The following is a 20679-nucleotide window of genomic DNA, read 5'->3' as shown; positions in this document are numbered from 1 at the left end:
TTCGAACGACACACAGCTCTGATAATGAGCCTCAGTCCTGACTTGCAGAGCGCCCTTCTATTTCTCTACTAAAACACACTGCAATAAGTGAACTGTCTTCTTTGTTAAATGATGACGCTGAAGGTAGCATCTTACAATATTAAGTAGCCGAGGTTCGTAGTCGTTCTCTCGAAGCAAAGTATAAACATAGGAGTAAATATAAAGTAGTGCTCCCTCCCCCCACATCCCACAAACGCACACAAAAACCAAGCACTCATTAAATAATGCACGAAAAACACATAGTGGGTACTTTGCATAAATAACCATAAAGGGTGCATACATAGTTTTCCGGCATCCACGAAAAACACATAGTGGGTCCTTGGCAGAAAGAACCATAAAGGGCCGACATCCCTCGCGCCAAAAGATCCCGGCGGCGATGCGTCAAAGTGGTCGCGGCGAATCGTCCCGCGCCGAACTGGCCGCGACAATACGTCCTGCCCTATTAGCGAAAGGTAAATACAATATTAATTGTACAATGTTGCCATCGTGTGGAATTTTACAGTATCGTTATATTTGATTTCTAAAAGCGCGTAATTTCTGTGCTCTTGCCATTTAAGCTCTTTAGTATATCTGAAAATAAACTGGCAGAACAGCTCCAAGCGCATCTATAAACTACATCTAATGTTAGCGTGTTTTCACAGTCCTTTTTTACACGCTCAATGAACATGTACGGCGAAAGCGTTGCGTATGTGCAGCATTATCATGTCATGTGATCAACTTGGTCGCGTTGTTATTGCCCCAAACCACTATGCAGCCTTGTTACCTCGAAGAAACGAGGTAGATTGAATGTAACCATCGGACAGGTGGCGAGATGGTGCACGGTTTGGGGAGCCATTACCCTTATCTACTGTGGCACCAAAAGAGATCACGAACATCTGTCACTAGGTGCAAATGAACAGGGGCCAACAGATATGGAGATGTTCCAACAGGTCCGTGGATGCTGAGACGAAGTTGGATGCAACCTAGGTACACCTCTTAAAGGCGGGGATAGTCCCAAGTCAAGTGCACAGTTCCTTGCCTGTGGGTCCTCTCTTGTGTGTGTCCTGGCAAAGAAGGATAATGAAAACGGCATTTTGATGGTTTTCATGCTGCTGCAGCAATTATTCATTTTCAACAATAGCGCCAGATAAAGAAAATAAATACCCTTGACCGATAGTTGAATGATTCTGAACACTAATTCTAACACAATTGAAGTGATAAAAAGGCCTTTATTAATGTTCAAGCCCAGCTTTTTTCCAAATGCTTTGGTAAGGGAGAGATGACTCAGTTGTGACTATTAATCACTTAAGTAATGGCAATTACTGTGTTTGGCTCTTTGCCAGTTTTGAAAAATATTTCTCTGTTTTATCCAACACCTCCATAATATAACAGGCTGGGGGAGGATGTGTGAAAAGGAGCATCTTCAGGCGAATTCCTGCTTTGTGATTTACCTCTTGGGACATAAATCAGACATGCTTGTATGCCATTTTCAAGGTCCTGTGGTATTTTTCTACTACAGCATCCCGTTTAATGTATGCTTCACCAAGAGATCGTGCAATACATCCAACACGACACACGTGCCTGTTGCCTACAGCACGTCGGCTCCCTGGAGTCATTTCTCTTTTTACCATTATGCAAGCATTGGAAATGTGCAGTTGCCAATGACTCCCTGCTGCTCATGTGTGTTGGATTTATAAAGTGCAAACCTAGCCTGGCCGCAATGGAGCCATGTGCATAGAGATTTCAGGTAGGAAACATACGTTGCTAGGGTGGGCACAGGAAGTCAGGGCATTAGGGCTCGAAAGAGGGAGAAGAGGGGTATGGTTACGTGGCCAGATTTGCAACATGCTCTTCGAGCAATCGGATGTTCAGGTCCTTCCTGAACTGTAGGATGAAGGGGACAGTCTTTTATGCATTCGCAACATTTTCCATAGAAAGGCCCTTATTATGAGTTTGTCGGTATCCCGCCTTACGGGGCACTTGATATCCCGATATTTCCAGGATATTCCAGGTGCCGGCAATGGCGGGAAATTCCCATTCCATGGGACTCTGTGGGGGTAATTGCAGTGTTTTGCCCTGGGGGGTGGGGGGGGCTTTTGAGGGTCAGGCCTGGAGGTAGGGTAGATCCATCGACCGCCCCCCCCCGGAAACTTGTTTCCCGGAACGGTAAAAATACTGGTGCCGGAACGGAATTACTGGCAGCATTCTGACTGAACCCGGCAAACTGTAATGAGGCCCATAGGACCTGTTATAGGAAAATGGCTGTTTTCCTAGATTCTCCTCCTTGCAGCCTCGGGAAGTTGTGGTGTGTTGGCCTCTAGAGACGGTGAGATTCATGACCAGGTACAGTGGTGTTTTGGTTGTTAATGCCTTGTACTGGTATCAGCAGTCTCAGTGATTTGAGAGGTCTCTCTTGCTTTAAGAGAGCCAGTTTACTGCCAGATCTATCTCTCCCCTGACGATTGCACCACACCACCGAAGTGCTCCACCCCACGAGAATTGAGCTCATTATGGCCAGAGCTAAAGAGTTTCCTTGTCATCTAGCAGCATAGCCTTGTAAATGCCTCTGTTCTGTACACCCAGCCCTTCACCCCCAGTATCACCCCATCAAGATCTTCTTCACTGAGCTCACCTGCTGTTTTGTTTGTTTTGTTTTATATTTGACGGGGTTTACAACCTATGGCTCTACAGATGTTTTGGACTATAACTCCCATAATCGCTCACTTCTGACTAGGGGCGATGTGAGTTCTAGTCCAAAACATTGGAGGAGCAAATGATTGCAAACCCCCGATTTCTGAAGTAAGCTAAAGTATTATTATTTTGATGTGTGCCTACTTTAAGGCCCCACAGGGGCATGCACTGCATGCATCTTTATCTCTTTGTGAAAGCACAGACTTCCTTCCTCGTGAACTTAACTTGTGGGCATCTGTTGGAACATGGTTGGCTGCAGCATGTGTTATCCTGCGTTAATATTGCCACTGTTCTTCTCTATGTGTTTGTGTAGCCATGGCCAAAGACACCTTGCGTGAGGCAGGACTACACTTTGACGAGTTGAATAAGCTGCGCATTTTGGACCCAGAAGTCGCACAGCAAACAACAGAACTGAAAGAGGAATGCAGAGACTTTGTGGACAGTAAGTGTGATTTGCCTATGTTAATATTTAGCCCCTGTTTCTCCATTGTTCTTAAGCCTCCGTTCAGCTTGTAATGTGTTTGATCAATCCATAAAACCTGTGTTGGAATTTCTTGGGAGAATATCCTTCATCTGGGGCCAGATTCCCTTTTCTGCCCTCTGTGATGCCATTTGTTTTGTGCTAAATAGTGTTATTTTGCAAAATTACACAGAGCAATATTACACTTGCCAGCAGCACCTGGTGATTTTATTTTTTTATAACAAGGGGCAATTAAATGTTTTCTAATAATGAGCATAAGCGACTGAATATAGTGAGGGCGCCCAAACCATTCATTGAGATTTGTGTGAGCGGGTTCTCGCTTTAAAATAATGGGTTAAAATGGTGCATTTTACAGCACACCTTTTGTGAAATATTGGGTAAAGTGCCTTATAATGAAAAACTGGACTGCAGAGTAATGCATAAAACTTAACGGGGGAGTCCGTGTAGAGTCCAGTCTGCAGCAGTGTGAGCAGGAGAGTGGAGCTGCAGCTACGGTGCACGAACTTTGTTTCCTGTGTAAGGAGTGTGTCTTTAAGGAAAAAAAAGCACAACCACCTTTAAAAACAACAGAAGAGCGCATAGCGCGCGCAGAGTCCAGTCTGCAGCAGTCCGCAGCAGTGACTCGCGTGACTGAAGTCAAGAGGTAAGAGATATCCATGGGTGATAACGGGCCACTGACACGGCTTAAATGAAAACAAGCCCAGAAATCACTAACTCTTTTGCCCGGTAACACTGGATTATGAACTGCATTTAAACAGTGCCAATGGAAGTGAATCTGAAAATGAGTGAACTAAGGCACTGTTTACCCCTTGACGTAACTGAAGGTGGAGTAGATAGTAGTGCGATTGGATTGACATACCCCGCAATTTCTAATGTCCAATGCTTAACGGGCACAATTCCGGATGTGCGAGAGGAGGCGTTTTGCAATTTCACAACAGAAGCAGCGGCGGGCCCCCTAGAAGCTCCCCCTCACGCAGAGCTTGAGCCGGTGTCTGTGTTGGCCTCAGATATTCTGGCAACTGACTCGGCGCAAGCTCAGGCTCTGGTTGTTGTCTCTGAAGCAAAATCTATGGCGAATTCAAATGTTGATATACTTCCAATACCGCAACAATTATATTTGCGAGGCCAAGCAAAGAAAGAAAATGCACGCGTGGACTTTGAGAGTACTGCTGTTTCTAAGAATGAAATGGTTAGCAAGAAAAAGGCTTCTATTGAGCACCACCCCGAACCCACGAACATGCATATCAATAATGTCATTAATGCTAGGGGCAGCATTATTTCAGGCGCTAGTTTGAGTAATGGGGCAAATCATTGGGAACACGATTTAAATAGAGACAATGTGGAATCAGAGGTGATTGAGATAAATGCGGAGGCATTTCAATCTCCCTTTGATGTAACCGACAATGAATTGCTTGCACTTGAAGTACCAAACATAGTGCTAGACACACATCTGTTGAAATTCACTTTTCCATTGGCAGCTAAACAGCATGCAAACTTACGAAAGGAAAGCACGCCTATACAAAAAACTGCAAATGGCTATAAGGATGTTAACCAAATCAAGCCGTTAACCATTGCATGTAATAGAAGTGAGACAAATGTCCCATCCTTATTAAACAGTGGCGATATATCACCCGGAGTCGCAACTGGGAACCTTACCAATGGTTTACATCAGAGTCTCTGTAATGAATTACCATCAAAGGAGATCGATTTGGCAGCGCCAGAAGCACGCTTAACCAGGAGACTCCTAGCCGACTTCGAGGAAATGAAGGAAAGATTAGCTGCAAGCTTGTCACTTGGTACCTCGAGTAATAACAACACTGTGGAAATAGTCACTGGTCAAATTAAAGCAGGCGAACAAGAGTGCATTACTAGTGGCAAAGTGACAAGCTTGAACCAGAAATGTTTCGAGCAGAAGCGTGTTACCGTCAGCCTGGACTCAAATCTGGTGAATGAAACGACGCTATGCCCAAAAAGTCCAGGAAAGCATTTTTACACAAATGCCGATACTAGCTCTAAAACGAAAATCCAGAGGGGATATGCTCCTGACGAGCAAATTCAGCAACGGCCGAAAAGCACTCCAATAAACAGCAGGAGCGACCAGAGCATTTCAAGCAAGGAGAATTGTTGCAGTCCGCAAAGTAAAGACCCAGAATCAAAATCGAACTTATCAGTTGCTGCTGCCATACAGATTCACAATAACGTTTTGGCCGCTACATCACTGGTTTTGATTGCATTTATAAAGCTGTATGAAAGCCTAAATGAATCTTCCCAAAACAATGGAGCAGTAATGAGGCATCTGGACGACAAAATAAACAAAATCGAAACGCAATTTGTGGCCTTTCAATTAAGACAGGAAGCTGAAAACACCCAGTCTGCCGAACACATGAGCAGGCATTTCGAACAGTTGCTGATTGAGCATAAAGGAACCAAACTGCGCTTGGATGAAATGCTTAGCAGCATAAAACAAATGCCAATACAATCATTGGAGAAACGAGCCTCTTTTGCAAGTAATGCCCACGGTGGAATAGACGTAGGGACACAATGCAAAATAGAAGAAGATATATCTGTAATGGACAACTCAAATGACAAAAATACTATAGTCAATGGGTCCAATTCACATGTTCTCATTGACTTAACAGAAAAAAGTGTAAAAACGATGTCCAGGTCGACGACGAAAGGCATGGCCCCTGAAGCAAATGAGATTGGCGACCGCCTAAAACAATCGTCGGCGACAGACATTAAAGATTCGAATGCCGAAATCAGCAAAAGAGGCAGAGAGACGAGTACGATACCGGAGAAGTGTTTAGAGAATCCATCGTGCTCTTCCGCAAAAGCATCGTATGGTATATTTAGCGGTCCCGCAAAAAATATTGAGATTACAGTGAGTAAAGGAAAACTGATCAGAGATAAAAGGTCATGCAAAGAAAAAGCTTGACAAAAAAAAGAACATTCAGGCCTTAACAAAACACAGAAGCAACACAAGGCAATTTATAAGAAATTTGACCGCGCCTGTGAAACCAAAGTCAAATGAAAGCGAAACACTTTGCAGACCAAACAGAAACAATAAAGAGGGAAAAGAGAAAAGAGCCGGACCTGTATGTAAAGCGATTGCTAATCCAAAAAAGCGGATGAGAATTGAATCTGACCAGAGCTCGTCTGCCTCTGGGGACCTATTGGAAGAACTATGCAACCTGTCTACATATTCTGACGACGAAGTTGAGGAACGTCCCCAAGGATCTGCCGTGGACTTTTCGAACATGTCTACAAGTAGTTCAGATTCACCAAGACAGACCAAACCAGAGAAACCTCTCTGAAAGAAAACAAGCCGCCATAAAAATGTAAAAGGAGAGACCTGGGAGAAAGAAAGGACCACTTGTGAGCACCCAACTGAACGGAATAAAGGACTTGCAGATTCCAGCTCCAAGTCAGCAAACAACTTGCGTTCTGTATTGAACCCGAAACATACAACAGCGCATAGCCATAATTCGTTTTCCGAATTACATGAAGCTACTCGAGGTGAACACAAGGCATCCTCCCAAAATATTATGACTGAAAATATATTCAGAAATGAACTAGATGTCAACTTGAACCGCGCAAACATCATGCGTCTACTGCATACAGTACCAGTGCTACGGACCATTAGGTCCGATGACATCCGCATTGTAGAATACTTAACGGAAGATCGAGTAGACTGTGTACTACTCCATATTAACTCCCAAGCGGTACGTAATATGTTATTGACCGCGAAGCAAGATCTCCTGTGCTTAGGGTTTGAGATCTCGCCCAACGACTCAACAGGAAGACAAAGTTCAGTCGCAGCATTGGACTCCAAAAGTGCGAAAGACTCTATAGATCAGCGACGAGAAGACCTGAGGAGACAGCTAAAATCTGTACCATTCCTAAATTCAAAGAATGGGAATGCTGCCGTCAAGTCAACTAAGCATTAGCTCGCGGTAAGTGGAAACTGATGCTGCTGTGACTGTGATTTCGTGGAATACAAGCGGCTTCAGCCATTTATACAATGACTTTCCCGTAGATTTAACCGATAATTTTGCAATTTGTCTCCAGGAAACCTGGATGCATGTGCCACCAGTCAAAGATGGCTACGTAACACTGTTAAATCCAGCAGAAAAAAAACAACAAATGACGCCCATTCTCTGGACTAATCACAATAATAAAGTCAGGAACAAACTGGGAAGTAATTGAAAAAATTAATCCCAACGGTTATGTCCAAGGAACATTACTTCAAACCCTGAATGTTCGCAATAATAAAAAATACCTCTTAATGCTGAACGTGTACTGGAACCCTTTAAAAATCTCGGCTGACGCGTTCACATCTGCTGTAATGAAAATAATAGATAACTATCAAAGGACTTGCTTAGACATTGCAATTATCCTATGTGGAGACCTGAATATCTCCTGGTTTGACGAACACAAGAAGCTTATTGAAGTTAAATCGATAGATGGATGTCCAGGAAATGCAAGAAGATCGCAATGGAGCAAAGAACTAGAAGCTCGTGATTGTATGATGGTAAATGGACATGTGAGAGGTGACATGCCACCAAATTTCACCTGGCAAAATATGGGCTATAAAAAGACCATAGACTACTTCTGGTCATCAAGAAATGTGTTTGTAACAATTAACAAATTACAAATTATACCAACAACAAATGGTGATCATTGCCCATTAGTAATGTCATGGCCGCTAATGTGCAAAAGGAAATCTGACAGTAATAGTCAAGCACTAGAGGTAAACTACGGGCGAAATCGACTAAGAATAAAAGAATATCAAATCATCAAAATGTCAAATGAGATACAGGAGACAAACTATGATATTGCTGATTCATTAGACTACATACCGCTGCTACCAAGTCTGAAAACAGGCTTTTCTGAAAAAAAATCGCCAAAGTAACAACGACCATAAACATAAATGGAGTGTCACTTTGAAAAATCAAAAAAAGCAGCTTAGGAAAGACTTAACCAAATTAAAAAAACAGCATGGAAAGAATGCCTTGAGCAAATTAAAACAGAGAAAACAACACTATCGAAATTGGCTAAAAACCTTTTCCCATCAGAGAGATCAAGAGCGTGGTGAAGAAATGCTTGCATTGATAAAAAAAAAAACACTCAGGAGAAATTTGGAAAATTCTGAATAAGGGAATAGTTAATCAAGATACCTTAATGACAAATGGAGTGGCTGAAAAGGACTGGGTAACGCACTTTAAAAAGGTTTTCACAGGAAAGGAGATGCCACACTCAATAGTAAGTGGAAATGATGACACAGCCTGGGATATAATAGAGACCAGCGAAGATATCCTCATAGCCATATCAAAGCTAAAGACATCAAGAGCTGCCGGCCCAGACGGCATCAGTAACACGTTGCTAAAAGAACACAAACATGCGTGGTCGACATTTATTGAAAAGCTGTTTGTGGCGATGGCAGACAGAAAGCAGGTCCCGAGATAATGGACTGCGGCAATAATAGTACCAGTGTACAAGAAGGGCAGTCGGGACGATCCTGCCAACTACCACCCGATTGCCCTTCTGGACACTATTGGTAAAGTGTTGGCGACATTTCTGCAAAAAAAGCTATCTACATGGGCCAAAGAAGTAGATCTAATGATGTTAGACAAACAGGATTCACAAAGGGCGTGGGAACCGAGAATAACCTAGCCTTGGTGAACCTGTTGAAGCTCGATGCATTAAACAAGGACTACTTATTCATGGCTTTCATTGCTTTGCAGCAAGCATTTGATTCAATAAATCGAAATAAATTATGGGAGAAGTTGGAAAACAGAAACTGTCCGAATGCTTTATTGTTACCTATAAAGGCATTGCATTCCAACACATCAATCAGAGTGAGACTAAATGCAAGTGGAGACCTGTCCAAATCTATCACTACCACCAGAGGGGTGAAACAGGGATGTCCACTTGCAGCTATCCTGTTCAAACTCTACATTGCTGACATCTCCAGAGCCTTAGCAAGTGTCAACTGTTTCCCTCCAAAAATCAACGGCCATCATATAAGTTATGTGATCTATGCCGATGGCATAGTACTGTTTGACAAGACTCGGATAGGGCTACAGCGGCTTTTGTTGAAACTTGAAACCTACATGATCGATAACGATCTGTCAATCAACGTGAAAAAAACAAAATCATGAAGTTTGGCAGCGATCGGGTCGCCAAAAATAAGAACTTTAAATGGCAAATCGATAACAAATTGATTGAGGAAGTCACAGAAATTCGTTATTTAGGAATACTGATGAACACCTCGATACGTGAGTGGAGTTGGGTTCAAGACTTATTCTATCGGACTCGAACGCTTGCCTTACAAGGAGCAAGACTGCATACTTTATATGGAAAATTCTCAGTAACACCGCTCCGCACGTTTTACCTTCAAAAAGTGGTCCCTACAATAACTTTTGGGGCAGAAGCCGGCTGGAATATAGACCAAAAGATCTGGTCTAAAATGGAAGGCTTATTCTGGCACCAAGTCTTGAGGTTACCTAAATATCTCTCAAGGACTATAATACGTCATGAACTGGCCCTGGAAAGTCTTTATGGATCAGTACTATGGAAATCCATGTCCTTGTTACGAAAGATGGAAATATCGAATCCTGAACCAGCATATAAAATATTAAGATCAGGAGGAAAATATCAACACAAAGGTTTGCTCTTAAGATGGGCAGAAAAAGTGAAAGCCATCATGCACAATGCAAATATCACAATGGACTCACTGACGAATCGTCCTCAAATCGCGAGAACTAAGTTGAAAGAGTGGTTATGGATTGATAACCTAGATAAGCATGGAAAGATGCCGACAGCCTTAGATCTTGGACCGACAAAGAATAAAGTGGATAAAATGCCAAAATACCTATGTCAATTTCCCTCGAGATATCATCGTGACAAATTTCTCAGACTAAGAATGAACATACATAACACAAACCAAATGATGGGGATGAGAAAAATGAAGCCTGTCACCGATGAAGCTTGTAGGCATTGCCAAACTCATGTGGAGTCACTAAAACATCTGATAATCGAATGTGTGGCTATAAGCGATTTGAGATCCATCCATTTGAGTAAATTTAAGCCTGCAAACGATATGTTGGAAGATCTGTGGCTCTGGATACTGAGTGGAAGCTCGGTACACCTAACCTGTTCAGTGATACATTTCCTAGACAAAGTCATAAACTGAAAGGATAAGAACTTAAATTGACATTGGAAGTGCTACTAATGAATTGATGTAAAGAGTTGTAATAAAAGTTTGTAAAACTAGATGTTACAAATAAAAAAAATAAAAATAAAAAAAACAACAAAAAAAACTTAACAGATGTCAGGTCACCAATGGCGCACTGGAGCATTTCCAACTTGATGGCTGTGCCCGCACGATATGTTAGAATAGTGCCACTGTAAGAAGACCTGTCATGCTGGCTGTGCTAATATATGTCAGTATTGCCATGCTAAGAACACAATAATTTGGGCTGTGTCCAATTATGGCAGTACTGCTACTGTTAGAAGAAATGTTCATGCTGCTTGTGCAATATTTTCCGATACTAAGAAGTAGCGCATTTTCTTGCAGCCAGTGCTCAGGATTGCCATTTACCAAACACATTTTTCACATACAGTACATTACCTAATTTTCATGCAAAATGGCATATGCGGTTGAATATATATTTTTCATATTATCCCATTGGGAATTACTTAGACACATATATAGCATCATTTGAATTCACTTTAACCAAGAATTAATGTAGACAGACACTTGGCAAATACTACATATATTGTAGCCAGTTCAAAAACAACTTTAAAGAAAAATGCACTCACATAACACTTAAAGCAAATCCTATACATTTAAATCAATAATTTTGAATAATGAAAAAAAGAAATTTTATATGAATCCAGACACAATCTTCACAAAACATCATTAAAAACGGCATCAACGAATACTAACCAGGAATGACAATATTTATAAAGGACAATGTACATATCCTACAATTTATATACAGATATTATAGACCCAAACATTAAACAATAATCGCAATCAAATATTTTCACTTTTTGCATGAAATAAACAATTGTCACGTTTATAACTAGAACAAAATGTATCTTAGGAGCCAATTATTATTTGTTTGAGGAATGATCACGTCTTATTTCAAAATTCGTCTGAAAACGGTGCTCGATTGGTCGACATGCACATTTCGGCATGATGGCAATACATGAGACCAGTATTTCAGCTGAAAAGTATACATAAATATTAATGTTAAGTTGTCACAATTATTCCAATCATTTTAGTGCACTTAACTAACACTTCTGCCTCAAGGGGTAATGGCAAAATTGAGGGTGAATTTATTTTTAGAAAAGTTTAAGTATGCCAGTCAGAGCAGCATAAGTTTCTGTTTTCAGTTATATCTTTAAACCCATGAATGTCAAAAGCCTTTTAGAGCCTCAGTGAGAAAGAATGAATGTAAATTATTTGTACTTCCATTACATAGTCAATTGAGCGGTAAGGTCATGTATGCATCTTGACTTTCCACATTATGTCACAAAGTGAAAGCCCAGTGTGCTGATCAGCATTCAGAACAAATGTCTAACCTTTGTTTCATAACTTAAATTAAACGCTTTAGTGATTTCAGAAAGATGGGACCGTAGGTCATAGAATCTACTTGATAGCAAAGTTTTAGATCAAAAGCACAAGCACGGGGGATGGAGCCCGGTCTGAGGGTGGCACAGAGAGTGCAGATGGTGCCGGGGGTGAAAGAAAAAAAGGCTGGAGACCACTCTCCAAACGTGGATCCCTCGCCTAGGAGCTGGAAACCAGGACCCTACACACAAGCCTGCAGGCACAGAAGGGCAACAAATCTACCGGATTGGTGCTCTACACCTTGATCATGCAAATTTGGATGTGATCCTCATGGCCTGTAATCAAATGTTTCATCACGAGATGGAGGATTTTGCAGGAGACCTCTAAGTAGAAGAGAAAAGGCAGTTCCTTGCTGGAGGCAAAGGTTGTGGCCCATGAGATGCTGGAATCTGCGGCCAGTGTGACACTGTGTTCAGTAAAGCTCTCGACAACAGACAATTTCCAACTTTTTATTAAAAAAATATTTATATTCGAGGCAGTTTGAGTTCCCAGTCTATGGGTGGTTCCTGCACCATCATCAGCTTCATGGTGAGTTCCCACCTACTTAGTCCGAGCTCTATTCCACCCCAATTATCTGTGCAATTGGGTGGCTACAGCCAGGGCACCCTGACTAGTGAGGTGTATCCCTCACCCTGGGTAGACCTAAAGACTCCATCAGGCTCTTCAGTTTCTCCTCACTTGCCTTTCTCCTCCCTTCTCTTACACTTTCTCTTTCTCTCCCTCCAAACATCGTTCCGCTACACATACTTTTTTCTCCCGGTTCTCCTTGTTCTGCCCTCCAACTGTTCTCTGCCCTGTCCCTGTACTCCGCTCCCTGTACTTACCTCTCTATATCGATCTCTTTCCCACTCCGTTCCCTTAATATTACCACAGTTTTTCTCTCTCCTCACCTATCTGAGCCTTCCAACTCCCTTCTATATTTCGCTGCCAACATTGTCCTTGCTTCGATCTTCTACCCTCCTGCCTTGTATAGTCCTCTCTTTCACTCACTCACACACATGCTTAGACCTAGGCTTTCTCATAACTATTCTAATACCTCCCCTCCTACTCCCACCTTCAAAATCAGCCTCTCACTCACTGCTCAGTTGGTACCACCATCTCCAGCCCAAAACCTTACCTTTACTCTCTCAAAGCTCACCTATAGTTTCCTCCACCTCCTTCTCCACCTGCCATACCTTCCTTCCTTGTTACCTGGTCTACCTCCTCTGCTCCCAACTTCACATGCCCTACTGAAACTGCTGTCTTTTTATGGTCCAGCCCTTCCTTCTCAAGATGCCTCCATTGGCCAGTCTCTGCATGAGCGAAATCCCCTGAGGCACAGGCCTTCACCTGGACGTCTTTAAGAAACCTCTCCATTCTCTTGCAAGCTGCCATGTGTGTAGTCAGGGCGTTTGTTCCTAGGGTTATTTCTGTTCTGAGTGGGAATCTGTGTAAATATGGGTTGTGCAGTGTTTCTGGGTCTCTCCTGTTACCCCTGCAGACTCTTGCCCATTCCTGTTTGTTTCATTACTTCCCCACATCTCCTGGGTAGTCCATCCTGGGTTCTTGTGGTAGTTTGGGTTTCTCTTCAGCTGTCCTTTATTCCCTGGACCTGTGATTCTCGCCACATTTCCAAAGGCTCAGGTGCTTAATGAAGTTCGCGTGTTCTAAAGCAGAAGAAAATGTGGCCTGGCCAGAACAGTGGCTGATGGGCATAGGGACAGGGCCACTGTTACCAATAGCACTGCATGTATTCATGCACTCCAGGCAGCTAGGGACTGGGGTCCCTCTCAACTATCCCACACACCCCTGTAGTAGGATGGCCTCTGGCAGTACACTGATAGGCCACCTACCCCAGAATGGGAGACCTGCAGGCCACTGAAAGGTTAATATCTATGGCCTCCCCCTTTTCCAAGTCAACTGCCCCCCTTGGCAAATCTCTACATGAGCTAAATCCCATGAGGTACAGGTCTACACCTGGAAGTCTTTAAGAAGCCTTCTAGCCCTGCCCCTTTTCAGGCTCAATTCTCTTACAAGCAGCCATGTGCGTGGACAGTTCGCTTGTTCCTGAGTTTTCTTCTGTTCTTAGTGGGCCTTTGTGTAAATAGGGGTTGGGCAGTGTTTCTGGGTCTCCCCTGTTCCCTTGCAGGCTCTTACCCATTCCAGTTCTTTGATTACTGCCCCAATTCTACTGGGTAGTCTGACTGGGGTTCTTGTGGAGGATGTTTGGTGTTTCCTTTAGTTTTGGGAATGCCTTCAAAAGTTACTGAAGCTGGGTGCAATAGGGCAGGTCCAATTTAAAAGTCCCTCGCATGCTTGCTTCTCCCATTTCTTTTCCCTCTTCAAAAAGGACAAAGAGGGTTGGCCCGCTATACTTGACCTGTCCAGGTCCAATATATTCCTTTCTATGGAGAGGTTCAAGATGGTCCGTCCAGGGCAGATCCTAAATGGCCTGATGGAGGGGGATTGCTTGTGAACTCCAGATCTGGAGAGTGCTTTATATGCACCTACCAATATGGAAGCCACACAGATTTTCACTTTTCATTCCAGAATTCTCACTGACAGTGTAAATTCTCTTAGGACTAAATTCACCAAGGTGATGGACGCGCTTGTGTCTCATCTGCGTCTACTCTTGGGCGAGAGGCTATAAATGTGGCTCCACCACGTTTGGGGGAGACTCATCTGAATTGTCTGACTGGCACATGTGCTGGCCTTCCTGAACATATGGAGAAGTCAGCATTCCTACCCAGAGGATGCCTTGTATGGGATTGTGCACAAGGCACAATGCCCACAGCCCTCTGTGGAAGAGAGTGGGTCTCATTACGGGTTTGGTCGTAGCCATGCCGTTTTTAGCGGCATAGCTACCCCCAAACTGGCTACCGGGTCCAGGTCCCAAAAATAGGGAATTACCAGGCCATGCTAACTTTTGCAGGCCTGGTAATTCCCATTCTCGGGACCCGGACCCGGTAGATCCCCATTCCCATTTGAGTCCCTATAGGGCTCAATGGGAATGGGGAGGATGCTAACAACGGGCCTGTTAATGACAGGCCCGTTGTTAGCATCCTGGTCTGCTAGCGGGTCCCGCTCTGCACGTCTGGTCTGGCCAGGCGACCGGAGCGGGACCCGCTGCAGACCTCGCAATGTGGCGGCTCGGAATGAACGGTGCCGGTCCCTTACCGGCACTGTTCATTCCGCGTCCGCCTACTGTGTTGTGAGGCCCATCGTGTATCTACTCAGTCTGCCAGCAGTGACTGTAAAGCTCATGTCTGCTGGCAGTACATTTACAATGTCTGCGGTGCCTGAGGCTTCATGCATCTGGTGGTTCCCAATGCCAGGCTGCACATGAGATTGGCACAGCTTGGTATGGCCTCACACTGATCACTGAATAATCAGCCTTGGAAGGAAGGGATTCTAATACCATTCTCCATGTTCCAGCACCCCTCCGTGCCAAGCAGAGCTGCAGGTAAGTGTCCCCAATGGCTTGCTTTCTTTTTTATTCCTCTTTCTGCGCTCCTGCAGCATTATTTTCTGCTCTTTCCCCTTGTGCTGTGGTCCCTTGCTCACCACTCCCACCTCCTGCCCTAAACCCTTGTCGATTGGCTGCTGGCCCCTCACATGACCGGAATGGCCTTGAACACTGTGGGTTTTACCCCTGCGCTCTGCTCGCGCTGGGCCTTTCCAGTGCCCCTTTCCCGCCCCTGCCCGACCCCCATTTGACTGGCAGCCCTACCACTCTTTATTACTATTAAACTACCTCTTCATTACCACCATCCTATTACCATGTGTAGAATATCTGCTGGACCCCATCTTGAAGAAAAATTAGAATATTCTACATCATGACCCAATATTACAGAAGTTATTTCCTACACCACCTATGATGGCATACAGAAGGGTTTCTAATTTGAAAGACAAATTAGTACGAGCCGAGAGACCATAGAAAGAAAAGTAAACCCTTTTTAAGTACAAGAAAGAAGGGGACATTTCCATGTCTGTCATGCAGGCATTGTAACAATATATTAAAGGGGAAGACCATTTCCCATCCACATACCAGTCAGTAGATCTTACTTCATGACTTTGCCACCTGCTTGACATCTAGGGTTATATATATATGATCGAATGCCTGTGTGGCCTTCTATATGTTGGCCAAACGATTAGACCAGTAAAAGAAAGATGGACAGAACACAAGTCCAAAGTGATATGTAAAAACACCAAATCTCTGTTGGCTAGACATTTCAATGAACACATTCACACAATTGCCCAGATGCAGCTCATGGAATTGGAAGTAGTTCAATGCCCCCAAAGAGGAGCTGATTTCAATTCAGGACTGTTACAAAGGGAAACGTATTGGATACATCGATTGGATACTGTGTATCCGAAAGGAATGAATGAGGACTTCAGTCTTAACTTCTGTAGGATACAAATTGCAAATTTTTTAGATTTTATAATTAAACAAAGTTGCTGTTATTCATCAGTTCATTCATTGGTTACCTTTGAGATGGTCCTAAGGGTTATATGAGTCAATTAACAATAGACCTAGTGGTCTCCATACTCGCAACACACTACAATAACCTATTAAATGTTATAGAGCTGTGAGATGATTCCGATGATATGGGGAGCACCTGTGTATGCATAACACTCTTGTTCATGGAGTCATTTTTTCAAATACATATGGAAATGATCTTGTAACACTGTGCACAATTTGCTGTTTAGGAATTACATGTATATAACATTAACCTGTGTCCAGGAGAGAATGTGTCGATTGAAATAAAATACTGATTGTTGTCAAGGCTCCAGCTTCCAGGCTCAGGAGTGGCACGAACCAACCATCCCCTCCCGGGTCTTGGTGCCTGCAAGTTTAGACTTACACAAGCCTTCGTGACCCCGGCGGGGAAAGAGGGTTAGGGTCTCGTTGGTTGGATGGGTTTCCGTACGAAGGGTAACCGGTGAGGAAGGGGAGGTGGACAGGGAAGGGGACATAGGATAACACAATACAACATTTGCACATTCACAATTCCCCCCCACGCCCCACAACGAAGGCTAGAGCCAGAAAGAGACTTATCTCAATGGGTGAGTGCTGGCCTCCTGCCTGCGCACTCTCAGGTCCAGAATCCGGAGCAGTGTTATTGCTGAAAAGAGAGTGGGAATTACCGACTGCGTGTTACCTCACACACTGCACCTTACATTCACACACTCTCACACAAGTGGTTAATTGCACCCTAAACATGCTTTAGGTGCGTCATGCTCAGGTAGTTAGGCACATGCTTTTGCCCTGATTATCCCCTTCACGAGCGGGCTACAGCCGCACGTGGCTCCGCGTCTATTTGTGGCCAAAGTAATTGTTCTACCAAGAGTGTTCCTGCGAAGCTAGAGCTCGTGTTGTGCTTCACACGAATCAAGTTCGCGTATTAACAAGAACGTTCTCTTCCTGTAGGTTAACTCGCAGCAGTTAGTGGGTTAATACATGCACAGCTACGCGCTGCGTGACTCCTAAGACTACGCGTAGTTCGGGTTGCAGAAACTACTGCACTGATAATCAGGACGTTTTCACTTAGCTTTGCCAGAGCAGGGGGACATGAGAATCTTGGGCAGAGCCCCTTGCGCGTGCCCCCGACCGCAGCTGCTGGTAAAATCTCTTGACTCTCTACGATGCGCTACAGGTCTGGTTGGTCTGCCTATGGCTTGCAGCACTTATCTGAATTAGATGAGGGGCCCGGGTGAAGGATGGCTGGGGCGTGGCCCCTCGTTCGCTTGCCCTTGCTCGGAGCTCCAGAGAACGCGTCTTCACTCGTTGCCGTTCTGAGCACAAGCCCTGTGCTCTTGATGATCTTGTGCGCATGCGCGCACGTGCCCCACCCGACGTGGGCGGTGATGAGTAGTTCTTGGCCCGGGGGTGCTTGGGAAATGTTTTTTGTAGGCCGATTCTCCTGCAGAAAGCACATAGGAGCCTTTTGTAAGGCAGGAGCCTACTTACAGAAGCATGTTTCTTGGTGGTGCTGGCTACCAGTAGTCTCTGCCCCTTTCCCAGTGCTAAGCTACCATGATTGTTGCCTTTTCCCATGACAATTGGAAAGAATGTATTGTAATGATAGATGGTGAACCAAGAGTGATTAGTGTGACGTTTTTCTCTAGTGATAGCCGCCTAAACTTAAAGGGGATATCTCCACATTCGGAGTTTAAGCGCATTCCCCTATGTACACTTTATGTACTCCAATTCCCAGCGTTCCAACTGGCAAAGTACATGAAACCAATTTGTTAAGGCTAGAGGCTGGAACAAACCCCTGACTACTATAATCTTTATTTTTGTTTTTGAACAGTTGTAGGTGTGGAGATTGACAATCTCGTTTTGAATATTGAGGTCAGACTAGGCCTGCAGCTGTGGACATACTCATCTGATAGGAATCCTGTTCCCTGACACTTTAGACACACTTGGTTGTTAAATTTGTGTGGTGAATTTAGTATTAGAACTCTTTTTCCGAGCTTGTACTCCATTTCCCATAGTTCCCATTGAGATTCTTTGGAAACGCGGCTGCAAAGTCACTCTCGTTTTCAACAGCTCATGTTGCCATGGCTACTGAGATACAAACCATGCTTTGGTGGCGTGTCGGCTGTATTTGATTTTTATGCATCTGCAGAGGTGTTCCATACTGAATATTGAATAGATCTACCGACACGATTACACGTATACACTTAGGTAAGGCTACATTCTGTAATTAATCCAGACATGTTTAACACGTACGTAATATGCACGTGTTACTTTGGCAGGACTACATTAAATCTGCACCTTGCGGGCTACAGGGATAATTACACAATTGGATGTATTCATAGGCACGTGCAAGTGGTGAATGAACACCACTGTGCATTATCTTCAGCCCATGCTCATTGAACGATTGGAATACTCTTGATCTATCATTTCCTGACTTAAGAAGTGTTAGGTAAGATGAGTACGAGTTTACTATTGGTTATTGAGCTTTATCTTTACACTTTCAGCATAGCATTTAACAATGTACTTCTGCGATACCACACAGGTAGATCCTGTCTTCCAGTACATTGTGTATGATATTGGCTACAAATACAAGGCCAGGAGGGAATCTTGCACCTGGTTGTTCGGTTAGTGATTTGCTCAAATGTTTGGCATTGTAGGGATAATAATCTAACGAGCATGGGGCACCTAAAGAGATGGTATAAATCTTCAAGCATTAGCACAAAGCCTTTTATATCACCTTTGGTTCAGGTTCACCATGATACAAATCAGCACCCTGTACACTCTTTGTTTTTATGGTTATCGGGGACCACTAATTAACCGTTTTTTAATATACATGCGCATTAGGATCACGTATGGACTATATATAATCTCACCTTTTTGTTAAAGTAATTTGTGTATTTCGCTTTCCTCCTCTTTCCTCGAATATCAGTTGTTTTGCTTATCAAATCATTGGAGCTATTTCCTTTTTTATAGTGTCAATTGCTCTTGAAAAAGGGGAACACTATCCCTGAAGCGGTCGAGGACGAACTTTGTATACTGGCCTCCCAGGGGAATTATTTCTGAATAAAATACACTGTGAAGATTACAACATTTGAATCCGGCAATTCATGAATTTTGAATTTTATGTACAGAATGCTAATTGAAAGTGTTGACTGTTTTCAGTACTTAGGTGTGCAGGGCACGGGAGGTTCCATAGATTGGACTCCTATATTTCCACCCCTGTATGGCCCAATAGATGTATTGAGAGTTACCAGTGTGTTGCACCTAGTTGGATTTGAGGGTGGGCAATTGTTTCATACCTCGACTGATTATTGAGGGTAGGAAATGCGTTGCACCTGATTGGATTTTGAAGGTGGGCAATTGTGTCATACGTAGACGGATTATTGGGAGTAGGCAATGTGTTGCACCTAGTTGAATTTGAGGGTGGCAATTGTGTCGTACCTAAATGGACTATTGGGGGTAGGAAATGTATTGCACCTAGATGGATTTGTGGGTGGGAAATTGTGTCGTACCTAGTCGGATTATTTTGAGTAGGAAATATGTTACACCTACTTGAATTTTGAGGGTGGATAATTGTGTCGTACCTAGACAGATTATTGGAGGTATGATATGATATGGCATTTATACTGCGCCAATAGAGGTGTGACGAGGCAAGGGAGGGGAAACGGAGGGAGGACAAAAACAATGATCTTACTAGGCCTAGTGACATTGAGATCGCGCAAGTGCAGAAAATGTGTTGCATTTAAATGGATTTTGAGGGTGGGCAATGCGTTGCACATAGACTATATATATATTTCTGAGGCTTGTGGAATCTGCTTAGATCACATGCTGTGCATAGGCCGACATCTAGTGGAAGCTGCGGAGTATTACAGTTTGTTTTTCGAAAGTCGAAAATGGGCGTCGACACAGGCGTGCCAGTAATACTATCCCTAGTGTGACGTCCACTGTACCCAAGATCCCTCACGCGTGTAGGATCCTCAGATTGTTTTTTTCCGCCATACTGGTCGGAAGCATCTTGCGGAGTTCCCTGGCCTTAGCCATACTTTTGCTGTTATTATAACTATAATTCTTATTCATTCCCTTCCCCACCCCAACGTCGACCCTCAACCTCGACGACGGCTGGAGAAGTCATCGACCGTCGACTGCTGCACGACGGATCTGGGCCTCGGAAGGCCGCTGGCCTCGGCCCGGGCCTAGTAGGCCGCTGGCCTCGGCCCTTACAAGTAGGGAGAGTGGGGGGTGGTACATACTCTTCACTCTTGATATATAGTTACATTTATATATATTCCTACACTTAGCAGCCCGCTGCCTTAAGGTGCGTATGGAGGGTACCCCTTTTCAATTCTGCCCCAAGTGCAATCGCAAATACCCTTGGGTCGACAGGCA

The 20679-nt window shown here is 43.8% G+C and overlaps 1 protein-coding gene across 2 annotated transcripts in view; it reads left to right on the top strand.

The window, feature by feature from the left end:
- Positions 1–20679, top strand: part of IFT20 (intraflagellar transport 20) — a 241958-nt gene that overhangs the window by 72853 nt on the left and 148426 nt on the right. For both annotated transcript variants that reach the window (XM_069614580.1, XM_069614581.1), the window contains exon 2: positions 3023–3151. In XM_069614580.1, coding sequence (XP_069470681.1) covers positions 3025–3151 — 127 coding nt within the window. In that variant the 5' untranslated portion in view covers positions 3023–3024. The remainder of the gene's footprint in view (positions 1–3022; positions 3152–20679) is intronic.

The sequence above is a fragment of the Ambystoma mexicanum genome, chromosome 9, assembly GCF_040938575.1.
Source record: "Ambystoma mexicanum isolate Mex_15411 chromosome 9, UKY_AmexF1_1, whole genome shotgun sequence".
In the NCBI taxonomy this organism is placed as follows: domain Eukaryota; kingdom Metazoa; phylum Chordata; class Amphibia; order Caudata; family Ambystomatidae; genus Ambystoma; species Ambystoma mexicanum.
The sequence above is the reverse complement of the archived record's forward strand: the minus strand, read 5'-3'. Positions and strand labels throughout refer to the sequence as shown.